Consider the following 27,353-nt stretch of genomic DNA (forward strand, 5'->3'; position numbering starts at 1 on the left):
GCTGCATGGCGTGGGGCTCCGGCTCAACCCCTGACCCCACCCCCCCTTCAAGGACCGACTTCCAGGCCAGGCTCTTCCTGTGCGGCGTCGTCGTCGTGGCGGGGGGCGCCGAGCTGTGCGGCTCCGGCGTCGCCGTCGTGGCGGGGGGCGCCGAGCTGTGCGGCTCCGGCGTCGCCGTCGTGGCGGGGGGCGCCGAGCTGTGCGGCTGCGGCGTCGCCGTCGTGGCGGGGGGCGCCGAGCTGTGCGGCGTCGCCGTCGTGGCGGGGGGCGCCGAGCTGTGCGGCGTCGCCGTCGTGGCGGGGGGCGCCGAGCTGTGCGGCTGCGGCGTCGTCGTCGTGGCGGGGGGCGCCGACCTGTGCGGCTGCGGCGTCGTCGTCGTGGCGGGGGGCGCCGAGCTGTGCGGCTGCGGCGTCGTCGTCGTGGCGGGGGGCGCTGAGCTGTGCAGCTGCATGGCGTGGGGCTCCGGCTCAACCCCTGACCCCACCCCCCCTTCAAGGACCGACTTCCAGGCCAGGCTCTTCCTGTGCGGCGTCGTCGTCGTGGCGGGGGGCGCCGACCTGTGCGGCTGCGGCGTCGTCGTCGTGGCGGGGGGCGCCGACCTGTGCGGCTGCGGCGTCGTCGTCGTGGCGGGGGGCACCGGGCGGTGCGGCTGCGGCGTCGTCGTCGTGGCGGGGGGCACCGAGCTGTGCGGCTCCGGCGTCGTCGTGGCGGGGGGCGCCGAACTGTGCGGCTCCGGCGTCGTCGTGGCGGGGGGCGCCGAACTGTGCGGCTCCGGCGTCGTCGTGGCGGGGGGCGCCGAACTGTGCGGCTGCGGCGTCGTCGTCGTGGCGGGGGGGCGCCGAACTGTGCGGCTGCGGCGTCGTCGTCGTGGCGGGGGGCGCTGAGCTGTGCAGCTGCATGGCGTGGGGCTCCGGCTCAACCCCTGACCCCACCCCCCCTTCAAGGACCGACTTCCAGGCCAGGCTCTTCCTGTGCGGCGTCGTCGTTGTGGCGGGGGGCGCCGAGCTGTGCGGCTGCGGCGTCGTCGTCGTGGCGGGGGGCGCCGACCTGTGCGGCTGCGGCGTCGTCGTCGTGGCGGGGGGCGCCGACCTGTGCGGCTGCGGCGTCGTCGTCGTGGCGGGGGGCACCGGGCGGTGCGGCTGCGGCGTCGTCGTCGTGGCGGGGGGCACCGAGCTGTGCGGCTCCGGCGTCGTCGTGGCGGGGGGCGCCGAACTGTGCGGCTCCGGCGTCGTCGTGGCGGGGGGCGCCGAACTGTGCGGCTGCGGCGTCGTCGTCGTGGCGGGGGGCGCCGAGCTGTGCAGCTGCATGGCGTGGGGCTCCGGCTCAACCCCTGACCCCACCCCCCCTTCAAGGACCGACTTCCAGGCCAGGCTCTTCCTGTGCGGCGTCGTCGTCGTGGCGGGGGGCGCCGAGCTGTGCGGCTGCGGCCGCAGCGAGGGTTTGTCGTTGTGATAACTCACCCTGGTGCATGATGGTACACAGATGTCCTCACAGAAGCCGATGTAGGAAGTTACAGCCTCTGTGAACTCATCCAGATTGTCAGGAACAGTGATCTAATTTAAGTCATCTCGGACCCGGAAATACCGGAGTTTGAATTGAATAACTGAAAAATTAATAGTTTTTGATTTATCAATTGAACAACAACAATAGAACAAATGATACACGGATTCAGCTCCTCTCTTGGGCACAAGTGGTGTTGGTGCATCTGTGGTCTCTCGTTATTCCTCCTGTATCGATCTTTTCCGTTTTTCATGTAGCAACAGTGTTACAAATGGGTACATCTCACAACAAAATGTAACAACATTATTATTATCCCAATCAGGAGCCGGCTCCCGTCGTTCACGTCAAAGAACCGGTGTTACGCGCCTACTGGTTTGGCTACGCGTGCGTGTTTGTTTTCCCCCGACAGGCAGGTGTTGTCTGCCTCCGTCACACATTTGCAAACATGTTGTTGAGAATGTTCAAAAATGCATCCCATATCCATTGCAGCGATTACGATGGTATAAGTGAGCACTACGTCACTGCCACGTATGAAGAAAAATATAAAAGAACATAAATGTATTAAAAGATCGCCGGAACCTGGATTCGAACCCAGTCCAGCAAAACATCCACACTTTATAAGACTGCGGCGCTACGCCGTCGGCCAACCGGGCTTCCAAATGTCCCATCTGATTTAAATAATTGTCATAAAATTGCACAGTCAGTGGCATGAAAGCCTTTTGGTTCAGGGTGTACCAAGACAACACCTCTCTAGTGACATCAACAACGAGCTGGAAGGAGCCATAAGTCATTATTTCGAATTTCTTAAGTCGTTATTTATCTCATGATTTCGATTTTCTAACCCTTCTTTATTTTGGGGGCGGAAATGGGCTTCCATAGTCATTATGTAACAAATTCGACCTGCCTGTAGCAACTTCCGCAATAAATGTGTTGGCGGCGGAGGTAGCCTCCCCCTTCTGCCGCCCTGTGCGCTCTCTGCGTCGGCAGCGCTGCTCACCCACAGCCGGGGCGACGGGGCCTGTGACTCGGACGCGACGGAGCAGAAAGTCGAAGTCCGTTAAGCTAGAAATGTGCTCGGGGTGAGCTTTGTCACTGCTGCGTGTGTGAACTTTACATTTTTAAACAAATACAACTAGAAAAAATACTTTGTATTCGGGAGGAGGCTCGATGGGCGCGACATTCAACAAGACACTGAACAACCAGGAAGTGAATAAAAACGACCTCAAATACACAAGTGACTCCCAGCCTCTAAATGTGTTGTAATGCAAAGAAACGCTGCTGAACGATTAGAGGAAGTTGAACAGAGACATTTCTTCTTTGTTAATGTTCATTTAGTCCTTATTTGTGTTTGATGCCATCAGACCTGTGTATGAAGTAAAAAGCCAGCTCCCTGTGTGTGTGTGAGGTGCTAACGGCCTCCCAATCTAAATGTAGAAGTACAGTACCTTGTACAGAGAGAAGGAAGACGACTAATCCACCGGCTGATGAACTCATAGCTGCTCCTCAGATCAGAAACTCTTTATTCACTAAGTCACCACCAACACGTCTACACTAAAGAGCAGGCTGATGTCTCTGAGGTCAGCTCCTCTCTTCTGGAGTTGGTACTAAGCTGCTGTTCAACCCCAGCAGGGCTTCCTTCCTCTTTACCTCATTAGCATGAGCTGCAGAAACAGGAAGTAGGGTCCGTGTACCTTTTGATCGTCGCTTTTACCGTAAAAACCAGAAAACCAAAACACTCGTTTCTCGTTTCTAATCCAAAACGGTAAAACGGAAGTCGGCAGCCGTTTTCTCCTTTTTCATTTACAACCAAAAAAGGAGACCATCTGACAACTTTTCACTCCGTTTATCCCTTTTGTGGGTTTTTCCATAAAATGAAAATACGAAGCATAGCCGCTAAACCGGAAGTACGTAGATTTCCACAGTACAATTCACGGAACTGTCTGCAATGACAGCGGTTACCAGGTTAACAAGAGGAGAAAAGTTCATTAACGGATATAAATAAATAATCCGGGTCCGACGGGATGTGTTAGCAGCAGTAGGTGACTACACTCGCTGCTCTTTAAACCAGTGTTTATCAACGACACCGCTAGCACACCCCCCCCCGTTGATCGATCGATTTGGGTTCGCCGCCTGCGTCAGCTGTTCGCTCCGATCGTCAGTGGCCCGCGTTCGGTCGAACTGGGCAGTATCTGGCCCGAACCTGAAATGAGTTTGACACTGTTGATCTAGGTTATTACAGATGTATTTGATGCTGTTTATTTCTTGTGATTTTTAGGGTTAATTTGCAACCTTTGTTGATTAATCTTCATCTTGTTATATTGATAACATGAAAGAGGGAACATGTGTTGTTTATTTGGCAATAAATAATGACAGTTATGGTCAGGGTTAAACTAGAGAGGTCAGGTTCATTAATTCTGGTTTGTTTATCACACTTCCATCCTAAATTAAACGGTAAGGCCCAAGAGGTGAAAAGGCCCAGATGATAAGAAATAATGTTGGTCAAATGTGTGATCTAAGGAAAATGACTCGTGTGGCATTCAGACTAGAATTTTTTACATTTTTTCTCTCTAGACAAAAACAATAAAGAGATTAATTAATTTCTACCATGTCACTTCATGTGACCTGTGGAGCTGTAGGCAGATACCACCATCAGTCTAAAATTGGGTTGGGAACTATTGCAACAGACTACCTGCTCTTAAGCATGTTGGACACACGAGCATAACACTGTTACAGAAAATCTATTTCCCTGCTGAAGCCTGTTTAGTTAAGTTGTACATTTGAGTAAGGTCATAGAGGAGCATACTCAAATGCACAATTCATTGTGATTTTAGGGTTTATTCGCCACCATTGTTGTACACATCTTGTTTCATTTATTTTATTTAAAAACAAAACATACGTTTTGGATTAGAAACGAAAAACGAGAAACGAGTGTTTTGGTTTTCTGGTTTTTACGGTAAAAGGGATGATCAAAAGGTACACGGACCCAGCTGATTTGATGACGTCGCCACGTCAGCTGGTCTTGCTAATACTTTTTAGTTTTGTTTTTGACTTTTGTTTCATTTTTATTTAAAATTAGAAATGGTGCATAAAATATTGAGCAACAGCAAGCCTCGTACAGCAAGCTGCTGACCACACATCAAAGATCTTACAGAGAAATATACAATAATTCATATGTGGAATTATTTTATTCATTATTATTATAATTCAGAGTTTCTTTGGAGCTGAAGTTCTGCTGCCGGTTTACAGTCTCGATGACGGTCTCCTCGTGTGCTTTAATTAAAACATCGTTAGTTTTAATGCACAATGATGGACAATAACAAGCTGCACTCTGCGGTTACAGACAATACTGTAGCGATCGGAGTGGCAGATTGAGTTAGGCGCATTGCATGATGGGACACTCTCTAGATGCATTTAAATCTCTAGCTGTTATGTTAATGTTCTAGTGTTCAAGTTTATGTGTGTTTTTCAAGGTTCTGTTATGTTGTGCTCAAATGTTACTGTTAGTTTAATGTGTAAGGGTGTGGGCACCATGACCCAACTTAGTATGTCTGTGGGTGAAGTTCTTTGTTCAACGCTTTAATAAGGTGACTATTTCCTGGGGCCTTGCGGTGTATGAAAACACAGGAAGGTCAGTAAAAGTAACACCAGTCTCCTGTCTCATTCATCTGACCAAGCTCGCCACAATACGTTAAAGTCATATTTAACCATTAAGTTTTGAATCTAAACTCTGCACTCAAACACGTTTCCAGTGCACAATATCGGTCTCTGACACCACATTACAACTTATGAAGACTCGTTATAGTACAGTTAAATCTCATGTATAACCGCTACGGAGACGTGAAAATCGGCGGAGCATTTCACAGAAGACTCGCCGAAAACAGGCTGCTTTCTGCGGGCTGAGATGAGCTGACCGCCCGGTGCTGGAGGGTCTGACGGTCCGTGAACTACACCTCACATCTCCATCCACGGAGCACATTGTAAGAACAAAAGTTGCTTTAACAACTATCTTCAGTCATAAAATTACATTACGTTACTTAAATAAAGTAGTATTTATAAACTTCGACATAAAGTTGTGTTTATTTTCCTCTGTCGTTGTTGCCTGTTGCTGAGGTGAAATGCATTCTGGGATATTTGGCTCTCACAAGAACAGACGAGCCTGCTCCGATGCATGCCGGGTAAAATGGGCGGGGCGAGTAACATCCGGGTATTATGACCCTTCTCGTCCAGATGCGGACTTTAGAATTGGAACAGTACTCGGGCTGCGACTGATGACGTTTCACGAGTCCACGAGAACAAAAGTCCACACAAGAACGCATATTGAGAAAGGGCCATTGTGTAGTGTTGTGACATCTAGTGGTGAGGTTCCAGACTACACTACATTACATTACATGTCATTTAGCTGACGCTTTAATCCAAAGCGACGTACAATAAGTGCATTTCAAACATAGAGATTCAAACTCAGAAGAACAAGTAACAAGAAAGTACAATTTTTATTTTCATAAAATAAGCAGTTTCAAATCACGTTATAGAAAAGTGCCATTATAAGTACAATTTAAGTGCTATCATTTGTTAGTGCTACGGTTTGCTAGTGTTTTAGTCAAGGTAGAGTCTAAAAAGGTGTGTCTTGAGTTTTCTGTGGAAGATGGAGAGGCTCTCTGCGGTCCTGATGTCATCAGAGAGCTCATTCCACCATCTGGGAGCAGGACAGCAAAGAGTCGCCATCTCGCCGAGTGCTTTTCTCTCAGTGAGGGAGGAACAAGCAGCTTGATGCAGATGCAGATCGGAGTGTGCGGGTTGGGATGTAGGGTTTCACCATGTCCCGGATGTAGACTGGTCCTGATCCATTCACAGCATGGTACGTCAGTACCAATGTTTTGAACTGGATGCGGGCAGCCACTGGTAACCAATGAAGTGAACGGAGAAGCGGTGTGGGAGTATTTCAGAAGGTTGAAGACCAGTCGAGCTGCTGCATTCTGGATGAGCTGCAGTGGTCGAATGGCGGCAGCAGGGAGACCTGCCAGCAGAGAGTTACAGGTCAAATAGGATTGGTCAAATAGAGGAGCGAGACTAAGGCATACACATGTCCCACCTGCAACAAGACCTGTGGATCCAAGTTGGGGTTATACAGTCACGAGAAAACTCACCGCTGAAAGTTAGAAGTGGAAGTCGTCATCGGCTTCTATGGACAACTGAAAGCAAGCAAGTGAGGCTGTTATCAGTGATGTGGGGAAGATGTCTTATGAGCGAATGGTAGAACCCCCTTGCTGGTCTCTTGGTTTTGGCATTGGACTCCTGTAGCGTCTGCCTGATTGCAGGACAAGATTCTGTGCTGGGGGGGGGGGTAAAGGTCCTGCAGTGATGGGAAGGCTGCTCCTGAAATGAGTGAGTGTCCATACCACACATGTTGATTGATGTGGTGAGGACGCTCATCGCCGTATCTCAAGTACAGCCCCTGCTGGGCCTTTTTAGTGATGTGGAGTGTGTTGTGAGACCAGGTTAACTGCTCCCTGATGTGAGTTCCCAGGAATTTAAAAAGGTTTTCACCCGTTCCACGTGCTGCACCATCTTCTTCCTCAGGGCGAGGCTCATCTCCTTGGTCTTGTCTGCGTTCAGAGGGAGATTATTATTTTTTTAGTTCCTCCACCTCTCTTCTGTATGCTGCCTCTGCTCCACCAGTGATCATTCCAATGACCGTGGTATCATTTGCAAACTTGATGATAATCGTATTTCCCTGGGAGGCCACAAAGTTGCATGTTATGGAGGACAAAAAATGACTTAAGTATATATAAATAAATGCATAAATACACGTATATATAAATACATGTTTACATAAAAGAATAAATACATTCATGTATTAATATAACTTAAACACCTAAACAGAACATAAATGAATAAATTGATTTTTACATTTCTGTATTTCTTCATTTATTTATGCCTGTATTTCTGTGTCCGTATGTAAATGTCTATGAGCTCAGGCGGACTGAACCTCATTCTTGAACAGGATTGGTACTGATGCAGAAATGGAGAATACGCCGCGCGCAGCATATTTCTCAATGCAACAGCCCTCAGCAGTTCTGATAGAGGAAACAATAACACAAGCCACTGTTTATGGATATACCTACAGTGAAAAGGTAATAATATGATCTATTTTCCTTGTGACCTAGGGCAGCATACCACATCAAAGTGTACATTTTCCTTTTTGTATCAACATATTGTATTAATACTGCCACACAGTTTTTAATCTCAAATAAAAAAAAAGGATTTTACAAAATTAAATTATCTGATGCTAAGAAAAGCATGTTTTTTTTATGCCTTCATCAAAATAGTTAATAGAGTTATTTTGGCACACGCTGTGAAGATTTGGCAGTTCACTAGTTAACAAAATGTAGTAGAATCAGAATCAGAAGAAACTCTTTATTTAATTTTGATCTTTTTGTAATTTTAAATGGAAAGCATTTAAAAAATGACACCATTCAAGATTACTGTTACTTACTGGCTTACTTTGAAAATTGAAACCTATTTTCCTTTTGCTCTAATTGAAGGTGTCTCTGTTGCCATAAAGAAGTGCCCTGTCGTGTGGATATCATGTTCGTTTTCAAGACCACACATCTGATGTGTGGTTTCCATCATGCACAGAGAGGAGTGAAGTTGTTACGCAGACACACAAAGACCCTCCTGCGGTTCTTGAAGTTGAGGTTTTTAGTTTATTGCAGGTGAGTCGTACAAACAGATGAACGTACCGGTTGATTGTGGTCTGGTGAGAACTGTGTGTGCTCCCCCCTACTTCTGCCCCCCACTTCCTGTCACCTATGCCCTTTATATACACCCAAGTGCATCTCATCACCGCCACCTAGTGTCCAAAACACAAATATAAAAAATCGGAACATCTGGAACGGCCGCAGATGGTCCGATCGACGGGGGCCGGACCAGTGAAACAGGGCGGGGGGAACGATCGAGGATGGTCCTGTAGACGAGGGTAGCGTGACCCTCCGTAGATCGGAGCATCCGCGGTGCCCCTGCTCTATAACAAGAGCAAATTCATTCGGATTTGCTATCTTGTCTTGCTGCATGAATTACCGTAAGTATTGTAATTGTCAGTCGTCATGTCTGACATTTAAACTCAACATTTACATTTACTTTTAGATTTAACATTTAGATTTACATTTGAGATTTATATATAACATTTAACATTTATATTTATATATAACATTAAAATGTATTATTTAACAACTTTGTGTTATTGCCAAACATTGTACTTGGAAAAGTTGTTGCATATATTTACATGATTTTGTCTCTAAATGTTTGAAAAAGTGACATGTGAATATTGTCCTGCTTTTTTTATTCATACGATAATGACAAATGTACAAAAACTGCCAAAATCGACGTAACATGATGATCAGGGCTGCCGTTTCTCAACGTAACGTTGTGTAGGATATAAAATATAAATTGACAACCAGGTTCATAAATAAAATGCATTTAGTGTACACCAAAATACAACCATGATTCTGGAGATATGTTTTCAATAAAGTAATGGGAATGTTATAAAACCATTGTAGTTCAACCCGCATTCGGGTCGTGTTGTCCTCAGAGGTGATAATCCAAAAGCCATCTGGCCTTCAAACCAAATCCACCAAGATGAAGGAACAACTAGATCTAGAACCAGGTTTTGTTTCTCTGCAGCTGCTCACTTGAAGTCACAACTCTGGCCTCCCATCAGACAGTTGATCTTCCTCCACCAGGTGTCCGAGAGGTCCTTGACCTTATCGGGCGTCTTCTTCCTCAGAGTGAGCCTCTGCTGCTGGACGCTGCAGCTGTCCGTCTGCTGGACGCAGGCCAGGATGGCCGAATCGAAGGCGTCCTTCAGGTTCTTCTGGGTCAGCGCCGAGCACTCGGCAAAGCCCAGCGCCCCGAGCTCCTGGGCGAGCTGCCGGCCCTCCTCGGTGCCCACCGGCCGCTGCTGGTTCTGCGCCAGGTGAATCAGCACCTGGACGTCCTCCCTCAGGTCCAGCTGGGTGCCGACGAGGACCAGGGGCGCGGCGGGACAGTGCTGACGGATGTCGGGAACCCACCGGCGGAGCAGGTTGTGGAAAGAGCAGGGGCGGACCACGCTGTAGCAGAGGAGGAAGACGTCGGCGTTCTTGTAGCACAGAGGCCGGAGGCGCTCCAGCTCGTCCTTCACGAGGAGAAGACAAACGGACGCTTAGGGTTACAACAAACTTACAGGAGGAGGCTCATTCCGAACTGTTTTTCTTTCTATTCTCTTCAATTGAAAAGGTTTGATTTAACTAATGTAACAAGATCAACGTCAAAAGGTGTTTCATGTACCCAATGATGTACATGGGCATGCGAATTTTAAAATGTGTACCACACAATTGGCATGTAACAGAGAATCCGCTTTTCAATGGAGAATTCATCAAAACTTAAGTTTAAACCCCCCCTCACGTGGTGTACTATCTCTTTGGTAAGTCGACTTTTACTTCCTGTGGATTATATGGCACTAGTAGAAATAAATGCAGCTGATTTAACTTGACGTAAAGGAAAAAATCACTTTATGTTTAAAAGGACACTGAACGTTTCTTTACTTCAGCTGAAGGGAGGACAACAGGACAAGATTAGATGGACGAATGAGAAACACTCAACCAACAGGGGGCGATGGAGCACAGGGGGACAGAGGAGGCAAACCTTCTGATTACAAGACTTCCTGAAGGGGGCGCTGTACGCTTTAGAGCCACGGGGGGGGGGGGGGGGGGGTGTAGGGGTAAACAAAAAGGGTGTCACGTGATATCAAGTCCAGGACAAACATGGTGGGTGCAACACAAACACAGCAAGATTTGTAAAACTGCAACTGCCATTACTACCAAATACGTATTGATCACCGATGACTCACGTTGATCGATCCATCAACCAGACCCCATTTCTGCCGTGACGGAGCAGGACGAGAAAGAGAGAGGTGAAGCTCAGTGGTTAAGTCGTTCAGGTGGACTGTCTTAACACCTTCCCACGTGCTGAGGTATGTTTAATGTTGCGACGCTAAACGGTGCGGCTCACCTGTCCGGCCGTGTCGCAGAGCTGGAGTCTCACTGGTTTTTCGTCCACCAAGACCATCACTGAGAAGATAGAGAAAGGTGCGTGTTTTCATCAGTGTGTTCATCGGACCTGAACACCATCTACAGGCTTTTAAACGCGAGACTTTACATGCGAGCGACAAAAACAACAGAAAAACAAAAACCGTTCCCTTTTAGTGGTGCGTAAAAACTGTGCGTAAAACACTCCATATGCGCCACGTCGCTCTCAGACTTTACCCGTGAAGTTGTCCAGCGCGGTGGGGACATAATGGGCCGGGTACCCGTTGGTGGTGTAGCTGACGATGAGGCTGGTCTTGCCCACCGCTCCGTCTCCGACCAGGACGCAGTTCACCTTGCGCTCCGGTGCGAGGCCGGACCGGCGGCGCTTCACGCTCAGGGGGAAGTCCCGGTTCTTTGAACGCCGAGTCGGTACCGGAGGACTGTCCGCCCCGCATATCGGTTCCGACACGCGGCGCGGCTTCTGCTTCCCGACCTCCAGAGGAAGCATGGCTCTGCTCTCCTCTCCTTGTATTCTCTTGTCAGCCGGTTCGGTATCTTGGTGGACTCGGAGCTTGGTTTCCGTTGGTAAACCCAAACCTCATTTGGCAGGGTGTTTTCACGTGGACCGATGGCACTGATTTGGAGCGCGCAGTGGCACAGCCGTCGGGTTTCTCCGCTCAGCAGGAGCTGCTGATTGGCATTCTCCCATCTGCTGCGATCGTGATTCCTAAGAGGCTTACCGAGCACTGCGCCATATGAGGCTCCCAGTGAAGTGAACTAAGCTCACTGGAAAACCTTTATCCCGTTGAGGACAATATACAGCATGTCTCCCTCTTAAGCCAATTAAAAGATGAAATAAAACTACATTGATACTGCAGTGCATATTTCATGGAGCATCTTACTGCAACAGGAGCCAAACAATGAACAAATGAGTTATTTTTGGTTTTTTATTTATTTATTACAACCCCCATGAAGAGGGATTACATGCAGAGCAGCTGTCCACCTACAGTGTTTAACTTGGATTACATCTAACTGACTTCAGGTGGTTCTCCTGGGACAAAACCTGCACCTGAACTATGATCAAATCAAGACCCGTAACACGCAAATATTAACTCCATTTTCTCCTTCTATATCATTCAGTCTGTCTCACCTCCACCTGTCTGCTGACAGACGTGGGCCGGTGACGCGCTGGAGTGACGCCCCCTAGTGGTGGAGAGGGATGCGGCACGAGCCAACGTTTCTTACACAGACCTAAAATATAAATGTGTTATCATGCATTGAACGGAACCAGCGAGTATGAGTGTTCACATGATTGAGTTTTGTCTATATGTCAAACCAGAATAAATATATTTGAAATCAGAACTATCTGCCGTAGTACTGATGGAGTTGTCCCCATATTTGGGTTGAATGTCATTCCGCTGAATCGTTGAAGCGAGGCCTCCTTCATTTGGAGAAATCATTTCACTCTTGTTTGTTGACATGAATCCCATCGAGGATGAAACCCACTGAACGGGTCTGACAAGGAGTCAGCGGGAAAACCACGGAGACCCGCCAAGAGGCGGTCCCCAATCGCAGAGACCCAGAAACCAGGTCCACACACACACACACACACACACACACACACACACACACACACACACACACAAAGCTGCTTTTCTCCTCGTGTACAATCATGTACCATCAGTCTTGCTCCTCCTCCTCTGACATCTGATCAACTAGACACCCAATCACAATCTTTGGGGAGTTTACAGACCGGGCAAATACATTGGATTAAACACCCCCCCCCCCCCACCCCCAGTATGACACACACTTTTTTGATGGGATCAGCTGAGCACACCGTTCTCTCCTCTAGCTCTCCCTCTCTCTCCCCCTCCCTCCCTCCCTCACTCCCTCCCTCCCTCTCCCTCGGGGACCGGGGTGCTCGGACTCTATAGTTATGGGCCGGGGCCATCTGTCACCGTGCGCATTCACGCAGCCACCAGAAGGCCGCAACATGTGCAGGTTTAAATGGAGAACCCAACTTTCCCAGGACACGCAGGCCTGACCCCGGCAGCCGCAGCAAACCCCCCCCCCCCCCCCCCCCCCGCTCCACGCCGTTCCTCCCCCTTTCCTCCTCTCATCTCCTCCGTCCCACAACCATCACCAGCACCCTGCATCCCTAAAACACAGAGCCCACCCACCTGCCACACCCTCCTCCACCAACAACAAGAAATACTGTCTGCATGCGAATCAGTGACTTACCCCCCCCCCCCCCCCCCCCCCCGGACTCCATAAGTGTGTGTGTGTGTGTGTATTGCGATGGCTGCGCAGTGTGCACGGGAACCTTCTTCACACACAATGATGGATTTCACCTCACGCAGCAGCTGATGGCGAGGGGGGGGGGGGGGGGAGGCGAGTAAGAGGGGACACCCCCCTGGTGGAGAAAGAGAGAGATCAGCTGATTGGTAAAATTGATTGTGAGGGGAAAGAAGGGGAAGGGGAGTGTGTGTGTGTGTGTGTGTGTTGAGCTGCTGAGCGAGTGTTGTGGTTTTTGTGGTTGTAAGGAGGAGGTGGGGGGGGGCTGGAGAGGAGGAGTGGGGGGGGTGGGAGGGTAACAGGATTGGTCTTGTCTGTGGGACCCGCGGGGAGGACAATGGGACTGGCGGGGGTGGGGCGAGTGTCACACGCTTTTGCTTTGTGGCTCGGTCAACAGGCGTGTGCCACGGGTGTCGTCTCGCCTCCGCCTGCTGTCCGACTCCGGGGGGGGGGGGGGGCGTGGGGCGTGGGTTGGGGGGAGGGGGGGTGTAGGGGGGGGTTGGGCAGCCATGAGAACCGAGGCCCCGGGTCCTTTAATGAGGGGCGAGCTGTTTCTTATCAAAGATGGACAAGCCATCATTACAACCATCATTAGAAGCTGCACAATGGAGCACGCCATCCCTCAGCTACAGATGGAAAGTCCTCCAACGAGGGGGGGGGGGGGGAGATGTCCGTGTCGATGTAGTCAACCTGCAGAGGTTACGTCGGCTCATCATTTCGACTTCAAATAAAACAGTGGAGGGAAAAGAAAGGAACCTGTTCACTCATTTGTGCAACGAGCTTCGACCGCCCCTCACAGCCGATGATGTCACCTCAGATCCAGAATCCACCCAGAGAAGCTGAAACTAGAACGTTCTGAGATAGAAATCAGGTGACCCGCGTTTAATGGGGGATGAACTGAGAATGAACTTAAGACGTCGGCGTAACCCGAGAACAGACTTTTCTTTCTTTTTATGGTTTGAGGCTCACAGTCCAAGTCTGGATTTGATTTTGCTGACACAAAAAAAAAAGAAAGTGCTGACGCCCTCGTCTGATGAGGGAAGTGAAAGAAACGCGTGATGATGTCGCTCCACTTGGATTGAGAAGCCGTTTCGGCAGCTGGGACCTTTGGAGCCGATCGACAAAGACCAGACCAGGTCTTTATTCCACAAACTGCAGTAAGTCGGTTTCTATTTGCTCCGAGGGGCCGGTCAGGGGGGGGGGTCGGGGGGGGGGGGGGGGCGACTCCGTCCAGGGCACGGCGTCTCGTAGCGTAACACTGCACCGAGTTCGTCATCATTAATGTTGGGCCGAAAAACGTGTTGTTCCTCTGTGGCCTTTTCTCAAGTCCTTTTTAATGCTCTCTGCCGGCCTGTGGCCCCGGGTGCAGGGAGCATTGTCATGGTGCCGAAGGTGGAGGGGGGGGCGGGGGGGGGGGGGGGGGTACACTGGGAGGAGGTGTGTGTGTGTTGGGGGGGGGGGGGGGGGGGGGGCATGACGCTGCAGCAGTGGCAGCTGGCGGCCCAGCTTGCAGGGGCCATCTCTGCACAATGGAGAGCCTTCCCCCTGGGGGCCAGTGATTTAGGACAGGGCTCTCTGGACAGGCCCCTGGAGGGGGGGGGGGGGCGGAGGAGAGAGAGCGAGAGAGGACACTTGCTTCGGAGGAACGCACCCTCCCCTCCCTCCCACCTCCACCTACCCTCATTCGCCTTGTCTTGTCCTCTAAAGCTTCCCTGCTGGGTCGCCCCCCCCCCCCTCCTGACACCCTCCCTGGGTAAGCTCTCTCCTGGGACCAGCAGCCGGCCTCTGGACGGGGAGCATTCCTGAGGTGTAGCGCGCTAACACTAACCCGGGGACACAATGGGGGGACGACAACAGGTGCGTGTGGATCCTCTGTCGTCCAGCGGCAGCTGAGAGATAGGAGACAGGACGCGGGGGGGGGGGGGGGGGGGTTGTTGGGTGGGGTGGGGGGGTCTATTATGGCGCCATTATCTGGGACCTCTTTCCAAAAACAAGGCTCTTTTTATTTCTGCTTGTAACCTGGTCCTGTACCCACCCTACCTCTCTTTCATCCTCCCTCCCCAGCTAGCACCTGCCGCCCCCCCGGCCCCCCCCGGGTCCTACCAACCGGCCCAACGGCCACTTATCGCGAGAGATTCAATCCATCAAGCCCCGAGGAGTGCAAGGAGAACCTGAGCCCCACTTGTTTAAAACACCCACCACTTACACCCACCATATTGGAGCCATAGAAATCCGGCAGGCAGCCACCTCTGTAACCCCCCCCCCCCCCCCCCACCTGCCCCCCCCCCCCCCTGTCCCTCTGAATTATGTTATGTCTCAAATGAGCAGTCATACAGCAGATTGTTTGGTGCAGCCACTTGATATAACCGGTGACAATGCCTCTAACAGAGCGAGTGTCCTGGGGGGATAGGCAGTATTTGGTTACTGCATCCCTGATCTCCCCCCATTGTGGTCGGCTCCGGGTCCCATGGAAGGTTGAAAGGGGGTTTGGGGAGGGGGGGCGGGGGGGGGGATTGTGCGCATATGTGAGCCCACAAACGCAGGTGCCTACATCTGTTCATTGCTGGGCAGATGCTCATGATTGTGGAGATAGAGAGGGAGAGTTAGGGAGGGAGGGGGGAGGGGGGGGGGTGGACTTCCTCCATTTACTCTGTCATCCTTCATATTGGTGATTAAGCCTCGATGGGACATGAGAGAAGGGGGACAAAAGGAGGACTGCGTACGCTTCTTCTGCGCCTCAAATGAAATAAAAGGTCAACATCAGATACAGAAGCTCGGTTCCGAGTCTTCAGGTCACCGGTTGACCTGAAAGGTTTTGATCATCAAACACTTCTCAAAGTTTTCCATCATCTTCACCCATCTTCACCGCTGAAGTAAATCTTCTGGTTTTGGTCAAACAAATCGAACTGTTTAAACGCCAACTGGTTCCCACTCAGGTGACACACAGGTAGGTCTGTAATGGACTGATGGGCCTTTTTATTGTTTTATGATCTTGTTGATTTCATTGCGTTATCGTTCCATCTCTCAGCAAACAGCGTAGTGTGCTCTCGGACTTTTACAATCAGCTCTGGCTGAGAGCTGAGAGCATTTGGACATGAGGGCTGAATGCCTGCAGCCCGCTTTGAGGTTTATGCTTGTAACCACAGATGTGAACCCCATGGTGGCGCTAGAGGGGACGCGAGAGGCTCATCAGAGTCAGGATTCATCCCTCTGGGGACCATGAATGTTTTTTACCAACCACAACAAATGATTCACGTAATTATCACCCAGACCTCTTTGAACTTCCGTCTTGAGAGCATTTAGAGCATCGTGTGCGCTCAGATTCCACTTTTTGCGTTTGTTTTTTTGTTATTTTGTTGCCTATTTGAATACTTTTCTGAGAGGGCATTTTTTTAAAATCTAATTTTAGATTCATGTAGAAGACTTTCAGTCCCTCTTGGAGGTCAAAAGAGAATCATGACGTTTATTCTAAATGTTTGTTAAGCTCTACAGCTTCTCTACGTGTGTGGAACCACGCCGCTGTTTATCGATTTTATTCGCAGTGCACGTGTTGTGGCCCCCGGGGGGAGGGAGGGGGGAAGGGGGGGGGGCGGCAGATGTGTTTTCATCAACATTGGCACGCGACTGGCCACGTACAGTTCCCCTCACCCCACCCTTTCACCTCCCCCTTAGGTCCCCAGTGCGTCCACACACCCCCCCCCCCCCCCTCCCCTCCCTTCTCTCACGCACACACACACACAGTTATAACGTCTCTGGGCCCCCCACGTAATTACTGCGGCACTCTTCCCATAAACCGAAGCCCAGCACGTCTCCAGGAGAACAGCGTGTATGCAAATGAGGGCCAGCAGCCCGGACCGGAGCCTCGCGCAGCCGTGGGAAGCCGTGGGGAGCATCGCGCGGCGCAGAGGAGCCCTGGGGAGCCGCGGGGTCTGGCCTGTGGCCCCCTTCTCCCAGCAGCTGGCCACAGTAATCTGATCTGGACACAAAGGAGCCTGTTGATCCGCGCGCTTCAGCAGGTAAAACGGGAGGACCAGCCGGGAAGGGTCCAAAAGCAAACCCCGAACAATACACCCACTCCCGACGCAGTGAGGTACACGAAGCACGCACTCAGAGGCCCGCTCATTTATCATGACATCATTATCAAATAAAGAAGTATCATTGTAAATACTGCAGTAACTTTTCATTTTTTAATGCGTACTCATCCTCATCCTCATGGTGCGTAAAAGCATCTCCTCCTGAGAAAGTGCTGGTTCTAAATCGCCGTTTCCTTGAGGATTTTAGTTTAGCACGACCCCCGACCCTCTCCTCCTCCTCCTCCTCATACCCTGATGGTGTTGGTTTGGTGAGCTCCTCCCGCATCAGGGACGGAACCACCAAGCCACAGTGAAAGCTTTCACGCCGAGGCTGCTAACAAAAAAACACTGATGAGGTATCAGTGAAAAAGAAAATCGATTGATTGCCACGCAGTTTACCCCCCCCCCCACCCCCCTTACCCCCTTCACCTCCCTCATCCCAATCCCTTCCTCCCCTCTTCCCCAATCGGCGCTTCATATGATCGATATCGTGTGATGCGCGCCGTGTTTACGTTCCCACGAGTGACCATGTGGTGTCTCTCCTCCTGGCTTCCCCCTCGCCATATGGCCCCGGAGGGCCCATACCGTTACAGGTCCCCTAACATGCTTCCAGTTGAGTGTAGACGGAGCCCGGTGGAGGCTTCAGGCCGGAGGAGGGAGGGGGGGGGGGGTAGCGAGGAAATAAACGTCGTTTTCTGGAAGGGAGGGAGGGGGAGGGGGAGGGTGTAGTGGCAGATGGCTTGTAAGGGTCCGTCCGCGTCTAAAGGCGTGTCGTGGTCCTTCACCGAAGGACACCGCCCCCCCCCCTCCCTCCATCCCTCATCCTCCCCCCGCGCTCACAATCAATGTAAATTAAAGCGCAAAGAATGGATGAATTGTCGGATCCCGAGTCACCATCTTGTTGTGGTGTGCAGGAGTTAAACTACAGCAGCCCCCTACAGTAGCACTCCAGTTAAACAGGGGGGGGGGGGGGCAGAGATGCTGGTTGGGCCTCTCTGCGGTTCAGATTGAGTATTGTGTAATCAAACACGTGGTCTATCTTCGGGCCAAACCACCAGTTCATTTTCTCCGTGTGGTTCGCACACCTCTCGTCTCATGAGTCCACGTGACTTAACGGATCCGCGCGTGCACCGAGCACCGGGCACGTCTCCGTGTCACTTTATTTGGGATGGTCACCGTGTGTGTGTGTAACCAGTAAGCACGCACCCATCGGCCCTTATGTGACGTCACAAGCGAAGGTAAAGTGGGTGAGAAAGGGAAAGCATGTCACTTTTTGAAGAGGGGGGGGGGCAACGTTGCATGTGCGCAACGCGCATATCTGAAGACAGTGACGCAATAGACCGCTGCCTCTCTGCCCCCCCCCCCACCCCCCCTCGTTAAAGCAGAAAACAAGACCAAAAAGAAAAGACAAAAAGATATTTTTCTAGTTATGTTTGTTCGCGCGTGCGAGCCTGTGTGTGCATGTGGAGGGACGGGTATTGTGTATGGGACGCGTGGCCGCGCGCCGGGCTAAGGGAGGCGCGTGCACGCTGTTATTGAGGGGAGAGCAGGTGCTGGTCGGATTAGCATACAGCTGAGGAGGGGGGAGAGAGGGAGAAACTTCTTCCTGCGCCGCGCGCACACGACACACAACAAAAGTTCCCCCCTCATGTCGGCCACGCGAGCGGCTCCGGGGCGCGCGCGCGCACACACATGCACACACAAGCCGTGTCCCGGAGCACGAGAAGAAGGGCAGAAGAGATAAAGACGCGGTTCCTCTGCCCAGGAATGTTCTCTGCTGCTTCCACTCGGTTCTGAGCAGCAGATTCTTCCCACAAAGCACCGACAGCAACATGCAGAGGAGATGAGGGGGGGTGGGGAGGGGGGGGGGGCAAATAACGGAGTGGCGGATTAGGCCGAGAAATATTTATTTTGGGCTTTTTTACAACTTTTCAATCAACTTCAAGCTGTTTTTTTGTGTCACTTTCATTCACCCCCCCGAAAAACATCCTATGACGCAAAAAGGACAAAGAGGTTCGTCCAGTGAGGCAACAGCTGGGGGGGGGGGGGGGGGACCTGCGCACGCGCCACTTCAGGAACGACGCTTTGTTCCTTCAAAGGAAACTTCTCCCAAAAACAAACAAACAAACAAACAAAAAGTCACATTCTGCTCTGAGGTTGAATCCTACAAACCGCGCACCGCGCCCCCCCCCCCCCCACGCCCCCCCTTTCTGTTTACGTCCTCAACAGGTTACTGAGAGTCAGCTGTAAAGCCCCCTCGCGTTTTAACCTTTATTTTCTGTTTCTCCTCCTTTTAGGGGGAAACACTTCCGCACGTGTCTCTACTGCTCAGATATCAACGCTGTACCGCGGGGGGGGGGGGGCTGCCTGGGGTATTCTTGCATGGGATCCCATTGTGGGGAGCGGGGCCAGATTGGGAGGAGGACGGGGGAAGTGTGTGTGTGGGGGGGGGGTCCATTTGCATGTTATTACCATAGCATGTGTCCGGCCGTATATAAGCGGCTGCAGGCGCCTCGGCCGCAGACAGACGCGCAGCGCGGAGTGAGGAGACACTTCGGGAGGAAGAAGGACACAAAGCCGTCCTTGTGTTGGACCGAGACCTTCAAAGAGAACAACAAGAAGCCACTTCCGAACATTTGTCACTTTCCCAACAAACAAACAAACAAACAAAAGGGAAAACAAGGAGCCTCTCTTTACGCACTGGATTAACGCTTTACGACGGAACCGGAGGAGCTTTCTTTCTTTTTAGTGCTTGTTGTGTGACTTTTTACTTTTGTTGATCTCTTCAGGTTTTGGGATTTATCTCCTTCTGTCGGGACATGACAGAGAGCTGACAGCGGCAACAGTTTAACCAACAAAAAAAAAGACTACCCCAGAAACAGAGAAACGTGCTCGATGCATCCTCCCCAGAGGGACTGAAGAGGAGGACCCCCCCCCCGAGACTTTCTACTCTATTTATTTACTATTTATTATGTATTTATTTAATATGGGGCGCGCCGTCCCGCTGAGCCTCGCCATCATGTCCATGTTGCTGTGCCAGGTAAGACACGATCCTCTATTCCTACCACAACAATGAGCCATCACCATCTACCCCCCCCCCCCGTGCCCCCCCCCCCCTCTGTCCCGACGCCGGGGGTAATTCGCTGTTTTCCTCCGCAGGGGTTTTGCTCGGGAGTTTTCGAGCTGAAGTTGCAGGAGTTCCTGAACAAGAAGGGGGTGCAGGGCAACAAGAACTGCTGCAAGGGGGGGCTGACCCCCTCCTTCCAGCAGCAGTGCGAGTGCAAAACCTTCTTCAGGATCTGCCTGAAGCACTACCAGCCCAACGCCTCGCCGGAGCCCCCGTGCACCTACGGCGGCGCCGTGACGCCCGTGCTGGGCTCCAACTCGTTCCAGGTGCCTGACGTCATCCCGGAGAGCGCGTTCACGAACCCCATCCGGATCAACTTCGGCTTCACGTGGCCGGTAAGCGCGGCCTCGTCTGTTGCTATTCTTTTTTTGTTGTTGCTCCAGTGAACGGCAGCGAAATCGCGCCACTTTGTCCCGGGTGGAGGGAGGGAGGGGGGGTCAAGGGGAGGGAGGGGGGGGTGGTATCTGTGCGTAGAAAAGACGCTGCGCGAGCACAGACCCCGGGCTGGGAGAGAGTTTTTGGTGAGTGGGTTCGGTGTCCCGGGATGACGTCAGGCGGGTCGCATTCAGCAGTCAGTGTTTGGAGGGGGGGTGGGGGGGCGCCTCGGGCTCGATGTTATCGGCCTCCTGTCTCCGCCGGCCACCTGTCTCATGAAGCCATTTGTCTTCCCAGGGGACCTTCTCGCTGATCATCGAGGCATTACACACCGACTCCAGAGACGACCTCTCCACAGGTATGGAAACAAACACCCTGCCCCCCCCCCCCCTCATCCCCCCGGCCCTTCCACATCCCCTCCTTTTTTTTAATGAAACAATATTTTATGCCATTCACGCACCCGCCCCCTCCTTAACCAGCCCGCCTCCCACATGTGCACCCCAGAGAACCCGGACCGCGTCGTCAGCACCATGGCGACCCAGAGGCACCTGACGGTGGGGGACGACTGGTCCCAGGACCTGCACACGGGCGGCGGGACGGAGCTCCGCTACGCGTACCGCTTCGTGTGCGAGGAGCACTACTACGGGGACGGCTGCTCGGTGTTCTGCCGGCCGAGGGACGACGCCTTCGGCCACTTCACCTGCGGGGAGCGCGGGGAGATCGTGTGCGACGCCGGCTGGAAGGGGCAGTACTGCACGGAACGTGAGTCCCTGCGCGGGGGGGCGGGGGCGGGGGGGGGAACTGTGATCTGAAGGGACAGTTGTAAGAAACGTATTTTAAAAAGTTACTTTCCACGCGGGGGACTGTAAAGTGAAGTAAACACCCCCCCCCCTTCTTCTCCCCCCCCCCTTTCCTCGCACACACCCACGACCACTTGATTTATTCTAAGGAAAGTTTTCTGGGGGAATAATCTCACGCGTGCCACACATTTACATGCTGCCTTCCGATTCGCTGCCGTGGGAGTGGGGCCGGGCGCCGATTGGCCGAGGCGAGGGGGGCGGGAGGGGGGTATTGTTTGAAGTGGGCAGCTGCCGGCAGGGAGGAGACAATGGAGCAGCTGTCGCGCACTGGCAACACACTCGCCAGCTGTCCACTCTTATCTGCCCCAATCCGAGACATTAAGGGGAGTGTGTGTGCGTGTGTGTGTGTGTGCGTGTGTGTGTGTGTGCGTGTGTGTGTGTGCGTGTGCACGGAATGAATAAAAGAGTTTTGACCCGCAGCGAAGAAGAAAAAAAAAGAGAGAGGGTGGTGGGGAGGCTTTTTGAGGGGGTCCGTGTGTGAATGTGAGTGTGGCGCGCGCGCACACACACGCACACGCACACACACACACACTCCCTCCTTTGTCTCAGAACTGTTAAACAGAAAATACTTTGCAATAAGGAGAGTTTTAAGGCAACAGCCGCTGGGTTTTAGGAGCCCCCCCCTTTATTTCTTTAACAGTAATACTGAGATGCAGGTTATGCGTCTTCACCCCCACCCCCCCCCACTCGCCCCCCCCAGCAGTAAACACGCTGTCCCTAATAAAGGTCTCCTGTGTCTCTGCAGCGATCTGCCTGCCCGGCTGCGACGACGAACACGGCTTCTGTGAGAAACCCGGAGAGTGCAAGTGAGTTTCCTCTGGGTCCATCACTAATTCAGTGTGGGGGGGGGGGGGGCGCATGGAGGTAACGTGAGTGGACTGACCGGTGTTCTTCCCCCCCCCACCCCTCCCCTTTCCTAATTGGACAACAACAGGTGCAGAGTGGGATTCAAAGGCCGCTACTGCGACGAGTGCATCCGCTACCCGGGCTGCCTGCACGGGACCTGCCAGCAGCCCTGGCAGTGCAACTGTCAGGAGGGCTGGGGGGGGCTCTTCTGCAACCAAGGTGAGGAGAGAGTGATGAGGGGGGGGCACCAGAAAGCACTGATTGGGGTCAGTTGCCGTAGTTTTGCAGAATCTTACAAAAAGCACGTGGATGACTTTGTGTCACGGGGGAGCAGGACAGGAACCAGACTGGGCCACAGCATTAACAACCCCCCCCCCCCCTCCCACGCCCCCCCTCCCTGTGTGTCTCTCTCCAGACCTCAACTACTGCACTCACCACAAGCCCTGCATGAACGGGGCCACGTGCAGCAACACCGGCCAGGGCAGCTACACCTGCACCTGCCGGCCGGGCTTCGCGGGGGCCAGCTGCGAGACGCGGGTCAACGAATGCGCCGGGAACCCGTGTCGCAACGGGGGCAGCTGCGCCGTAAGTGTCGCCCCCCCTCCCTCGCCCGCTCCAGGGAGAAAACGTGCCAAACCGAATCCACCGCGCAGACGGGAGCGTGACGCCTGATGTCTCGTTTTGTACCCACAGGATCTGGAAAACACCTACACCTGCACTTGCCCGCACGGTTTCTACGGCAACAACTGCGAGCTGAGCGCCATGACGTGCGCCGACGGGCCCTGCTCCAACGGCGGCCGCTGCGCCGACAACCCCGACGGGGGCTACTTCTGCCAGTGCCCCGGGGGCTACGCCGGCTTCACCTGCGAGAAGAAGATCGACCACTGCACCTCGGGGCCCTGCTCCAACGGTAGGTACCCGCGGCGTCCTCCGGCCCGAGACGGCAGCCTGGTGTTTGGCCAAACATTGACCCCCCCCCAAATCTCTGCCCCCCCCCCTTCCCCTAACAGGCGCCCACTGCGTGGACCTGGTCAACTCGTACCTGTGTCAGTGCCCGGACGGTTTCACCGGCATGAACTGCGACCACACGGGGGACGAGTGCGCCGCCTACCCGTGCCAAAACGGCGGCACGTGCCAGGAGGGTCTGGACGGCTACGCCTGCAGCTGCCCGCCGGGCTACACCGGCCGCAACTGCAGCTCGCCCATCAGCCGCTGCGAGCACAACCCGTGCCACAACGGCGCCACCTGCCACGAGAGGAACAGCCGCTACGTCTGCGCCTGCGTGCCGGGCTACGGCGGCAGGAACTGCCAGTTCCTGCTGCCGGAGCACGCCGCCATCCGGGGGTCGGAGGTGCCCTGGATGGCCGTGGGGTCCGGCGTGGCGCTGGTGCTGCTGCTGCTGGCGGGCTGCGCCGTGCTGGTGGGATTTTTCCGCTCCAAAGTCCAGCGCGGCGGGCCGCCGGAGGCCCCCGGCGACGGGGAGACGATAAACAACCTGACCAACAACTGCCAGCGCGGCGGCGACAGGGACCCGGCGGGCGGCGCGGCGCCGACGCCGGGCGTCAAGAACATCAACAAGAAGATGGACCTCTGCGGCGGCGAGGAGGGATCCCCGCCGGGGGGGAGGAGGAGCTACAAGGCCCGCCCCCCGCCCGCGGACTACAACCTGGTGCACGAGGTCAACCTGGAGCAGGCGGCCAAGGAGGCCCTGCTGGAGGCGGCCTGCGAGGACAAGAGCGCGGCGCCGGACTCCTTCGAGTTCCAGGAGAAACGCAGCAAACGTTTAAAATGGTAAATATCGATCAGGCGATATTGATCATGGGGGGAGGGGAGGGGGGCGGGGGGGGGTCAGGGAGGTAAAAAAAAATTAACAGCCTTTTCCTTCTTTCTCCCCCGAAGCGATGCATCAGAAAAGAAAGCCCCAGAAATGTCTGCATGTGCGGATACAAAGTACAAATCTGTGTTTGTGATGTCGGAGGAGAAGGACGAATGTATCATTGCAACCGAGGTGAGTTTTCTCCTCTTTTTTTTTTTTGTTTCTCTCTCTTCTGTATTTTTGCCCGCGGGGGGGGGGGTCAAACCAACGCTGACCTTTGTCCTTGTGTCCTCAGGTGTAACAAAGGTGTGCCCGTTTGCTCCGTTGCTCCATGGGAGAGTTTTTATACTCCTTCAGATGCTGCTCTAGCCCTTTTTGGGGGGAGGCGTCCCGCCTCGAGACTGCTGCTGGTACCGAGACGTTTAACTGATATTCAGAGCGAGCTGGTTTCTCTTCTGGAAAGACGAGCGCAGGCGGCGGCGGCCTGCGGGGCGAGAACCGGCGGGTAAAACTAAATGAATGAATGAATGAATGAATGAGTGAGTGAGTGAGGTGTTTTACGGCTGGAAGTAAACTGCCACTTAGCTTTCCGTTCCGCCCTCTAGAGGGAAGTTAGAAAAGATGAAAAAAAAAGAAGAAAAAAAAAGAATAGAAAAATAAGAGGACTCTGTCTCGCGGCGAACGCCTTTTTGTTGTTGCAACATTTGCACCCGGGCCTTTCTTCTGTAACCTTCACGCCGCGGCTTCAAGCGGTGGATGTTCGGCCATACTGGCCTGTTCTCACGAGGCTGATCACACGGGCTGTGTCACATGACCCGTCACTACCCCCCCCCCCCGCCACCCCCCACCCGTGAGGACCGTACGTATACTTGATCACTGTGTTAACTGAAGTGCGTCCCCCCCCCCCGAGTCCTCCAAACCATTTATGACATAGTATTGTTCTTTTCCTTTTGGGACATGAAAACTTTGTTAATTAAATAAAACGAAACAATGTTGCTTTTTTTATACAGATTGTGCTTTTTGTAAAATAAAGAAAAAAACAAGAAAAAAGTTTAAAATTATGATTTAATTTAAGTTAATTTAATGATCTTGTGTTATTTTTATTTTGTATTGTATGTATGTGATGATTATTTAATTATTATTTTTTTTAAATGATATTTGCAAAGGCACTTCAGGTCAATGGGACTTTTTTTTTTTTTTTAAAGAAAAATGTTATTTAAGAGGGATTGTACTGTACAAATTGTCATGTTGCCTCCTCCTTTACCGTTTTTGAATGAAGGAATTAGCCAAGACTATTTTTCCAAATAAATATTGCTAAATGTGAAATTTTAACTGCGTCCAAACTTTTGTTTTGTCCATCTGAACAAAAAATCACTTCTTCTGGGGTCTGTGAGTTAATCAGCAACATCTGTCGCCCCCCCCCTGCCCCCCCCTCTCTTCTATGGCGACACTGTTGCCCGCTGCCACAAGTGTAAAGTGTCTCCCTGGAGACGGGGGCCTTTTCACAGAAGAGACAATGTCCTCACGCTACATTCGCCATCCGTCCTCCCAAAGAGCGACGCAGGTGATTCAGGGCCGCGAGGCGCAGGTCGACGGGGTCAACGCCGTCAAGTCACCTCTGAGGGGGGGGAGGGGGGGGAGGGGGGGGAGGGGGGGGGACAAACGTGGCGTCTCTCCCCCCCCTCCCCGACTACCTCTTTAAATTCCCCTCAGTCCTCTCCCTTAATTGCCCCACAAAGACGCTGATTGTATTGAGGGAGGGGGGGGGGGGAGATGGGGGGGGGGGCACAGGCGACTGTAACTCATCAGGCCGGTGGAGCCGGCCCTCCGGAGGGGTTTACAGCCCCGCGGCATTATGGGAACAGACCTCAGCAGACAATGATGGAATTGACAATGGGGCACACAAAAGGCCACCCTTGGGAGAGCCTGCGTGTCCCTCGGCATGCTGGGAGAAAAGAGAGTCACAGGAACAGATGTTGTGGGGTAACAGATGCCTTCTGGACAGAGTTCAGCCCGGAGATGAGGGATCACCCACCAAAAAAAAGGCTTTTAGATGTTTCGTCACAAAAGCAACACAGTGGAGAAGAAAAGACGAAAGAAAAACAGCAAATGTCTGTTAAAACTTTTGTTCTCTCCTAATATTTAGTTTACTGTCACATACTTTTACCAAAGAACATGTATTCACATTTAAGAAGGTTAAAACAAAATGAATAGCTTAATCAGCTTTACTAATTGACTAATTGATACTTGAATATACAAACACTTACTGGACAAGATCATTTATATAAATAAAGGCGAAAAAACAAATATCAACTATCAGACTTTACTTTAGTGAACCTCGTTGAAGAATAATTACAACGTGGCTCATATTTTCAAATCAGATACTTAATCCGCAATAATTTGGTTAAATTTAAGATTTAAGGTTTGATATCCAGAACCAGTGGTTGGAAACCTGCGGTATGATTCACACACAAGCCTGTTCTTCTATTCTTGTGGGGACACTCATTGACATAATACCTCACCCTTAACCTTGACCCTAAACCTGAACCATCAAAGTCTGAACCCCCAAACTAAAATGTTCTTGACTTTAAAATGTCCTCACGAAGGTAGATGTTCAAGTCAGCAAACACACTTGATGATGAAAACAACACAAAGAAAACCAATCGAATGGCTTGGAGCCATAAAAGACTTTATTTGGAGAAGAAATCTTTGAAATCACTCTTAAAATTCAATTAATTCATTGAGTACGACATCTATGTTCTCAGAAAAATTTAAAATCATGCCTTTAATTTTTTTTTTTTTTTAATACATAAAAGATGTGGTTTTACGATGACGTGTGATTTTTTTTCCTTTTATTATAAAATGACTTTGTCCTTACTTCTTCTGACATATTTAACCTCTGTTAAAAGAAATATTAATGTAGAAAAACAACCTGTCAACCTCCCGTCGCGTTGAAACAAAAAGCATAAAAAGGCAAAGCAGACAGTACGTCACGATGCGCTGACGTGGCTCCAAAGCACACACACACACTACAGTACTGTACAAGGGTCGCACAATACGCACCGACGCACAAGCCAGCGGCGGCCGGTCGGCAACTGAGGTAAATATTTCAGAAAAATAATAAAAGCACCAAAAAGTTTGGCGTAAAATGTTTTTTTTTTTTTTGTCTTTTTAAATGTATTTATTTTAATAACATTTAGCTTATAACCAACAGTCAGTCGGAGGAATTTCAGTCCAGCTTCTCTTGATCTATTTAGCTTTTTTCCTCCATTTAACAAAAACCAAACCTCCAAACACTGTGATCGTTGTGCCGCTTGGCTCCGTGTAAGGAAGCAGGTTTTATTCCACGTAGACATTTAAAAGACATTTAATGTCAATATTTTACTCATTACTTTA

At 51.8% G+C, this 27,353-nt stretch overlaps 3 protein-coding genes across 3 annotated transcripts; 2 read left to right on the forward strand and 1 right to left on the reverse strand.

The window, feature by feature from the left end:
* Positions 1–27,353, forward strand: part of LOC119218033 (carcinoembryonic antigen-related cell adhesion molecule 5-like) — an 82,554-nt gene that overhangs the window by 20,877 nt on the left and 34,324 nt on the right.
* LOC119218014 (rho-related GTP-binding protein RhoU-like) lies at positions 8,997–11,850 on the reverse strand. 2 transcript variants are annotated; one of them, XM_037472139.2, is made up of 4 exons: positions 10,803–11,850; positions 10,549–10,607; positions 10,388–10,417; positions 8,997–9,673 (listed from the first exon to the last, which is right to left on the reverse strand). In XM_037472139.2, exons 1-4 carry the CDS (start codon positions 11,071–11,073, stop codon positions 9,185–9,187), a joined length of 849 nt encoding a protein of 282 aa, XP_037328036.2. In that variant the 5' UTR covers positions 11,074–11,850; the 3' UTR covers positions 8,997–9,184. The 2 variants fall into 2 exon arrangements, with proteins under 2 accessions (XP_037328036.2, XP_037328037.2); XM_037472140.2 differs by lacking the exon at positions 10,388–10,417.
* dla (deltaA) lies at positions 19,470–24,797 on the forward strand. Its single transcript, XM_037471934.2, has 11 exons — positions 19,470–19,973; positions 20,093–20,395; positions 20,733–20,793; positions 20,940–21,197; positions 22,041–22,101; positions 22,230–22,360; positions 22,557–22,726; positions 22,835–23,051; positions 23,152–23,932; positions 24,041–24,149; positions 24,253–24,797. Exons 1-11 carry the CDS (start codon positions 19,905–19,907, stop codon positions 24,256–24,258), a joined length of 2,166 nt encoding a protein of 721 aa, XP_037327831.2. The 5' UTR covers positions 19,470–19,904; the 3' UTR covers positions 24,259–24,797.

This window comes from Pungitius pungitius, chromosome 9 (genome assembly GCF_949316345.1).
Source record: "Pungitius pungitius chromosome 9, fPunPun2.1, whole genome shotgun sequence".
In the NCBI taxonomy this organism is placed as follows: Eukaryota; Metazoa; Chordata; class Actinopteri; order Perciformes; family Gasterosteidae; genus Pungitius; species Pungitius pungitius.

Bases quoted from the DNA above. Each gene is read 5' to 3' on its own strand.
- LOC119218014 (XM_037472139.2), bottom strand. From the start codon at position 11,073: ATGCTTCCTCTGGAGGTCGGGAAGCAGAAGCCGCGCCGCGTGTCGGAA. The intron at 10,608-10,802 runs GTAAAGTCTGAG...CTATCTTCTCAG, and splicing joins CGCGCTGGACAACTTCACGG to TGATGGTCTTGGTGGACGAA. The intron at 9,674-10,387 runs GTGAGTCATCGG...CTCCTCGTGAAG, and splicing joins TGGTTGATGGATCGATCAAC to GACGAGCTGGAGCGCCTCCG.
- dla (XM_037471934.2), top strand. From the start codon at position 19,905: ATGTATTTATTTAATATGGGGCGCGCCGTCCCGCTGAGCCTCGCCATC. The intron at 21,198-22,040 runs GTGAGTCCCTGC...GTGTCTCTGCAG, and splicing joins GGGGCAGTACTGCACGGAAC to CGATCTGCCTGCCCGGCTGC. The intron at 23,052-23,151 runs GTAGGTACCCGC...TTCCCCTAACAG, and splicing joins CTCGGGGCCCTGCTCCAACG to GCGCCCACTGCGTGGACCTG.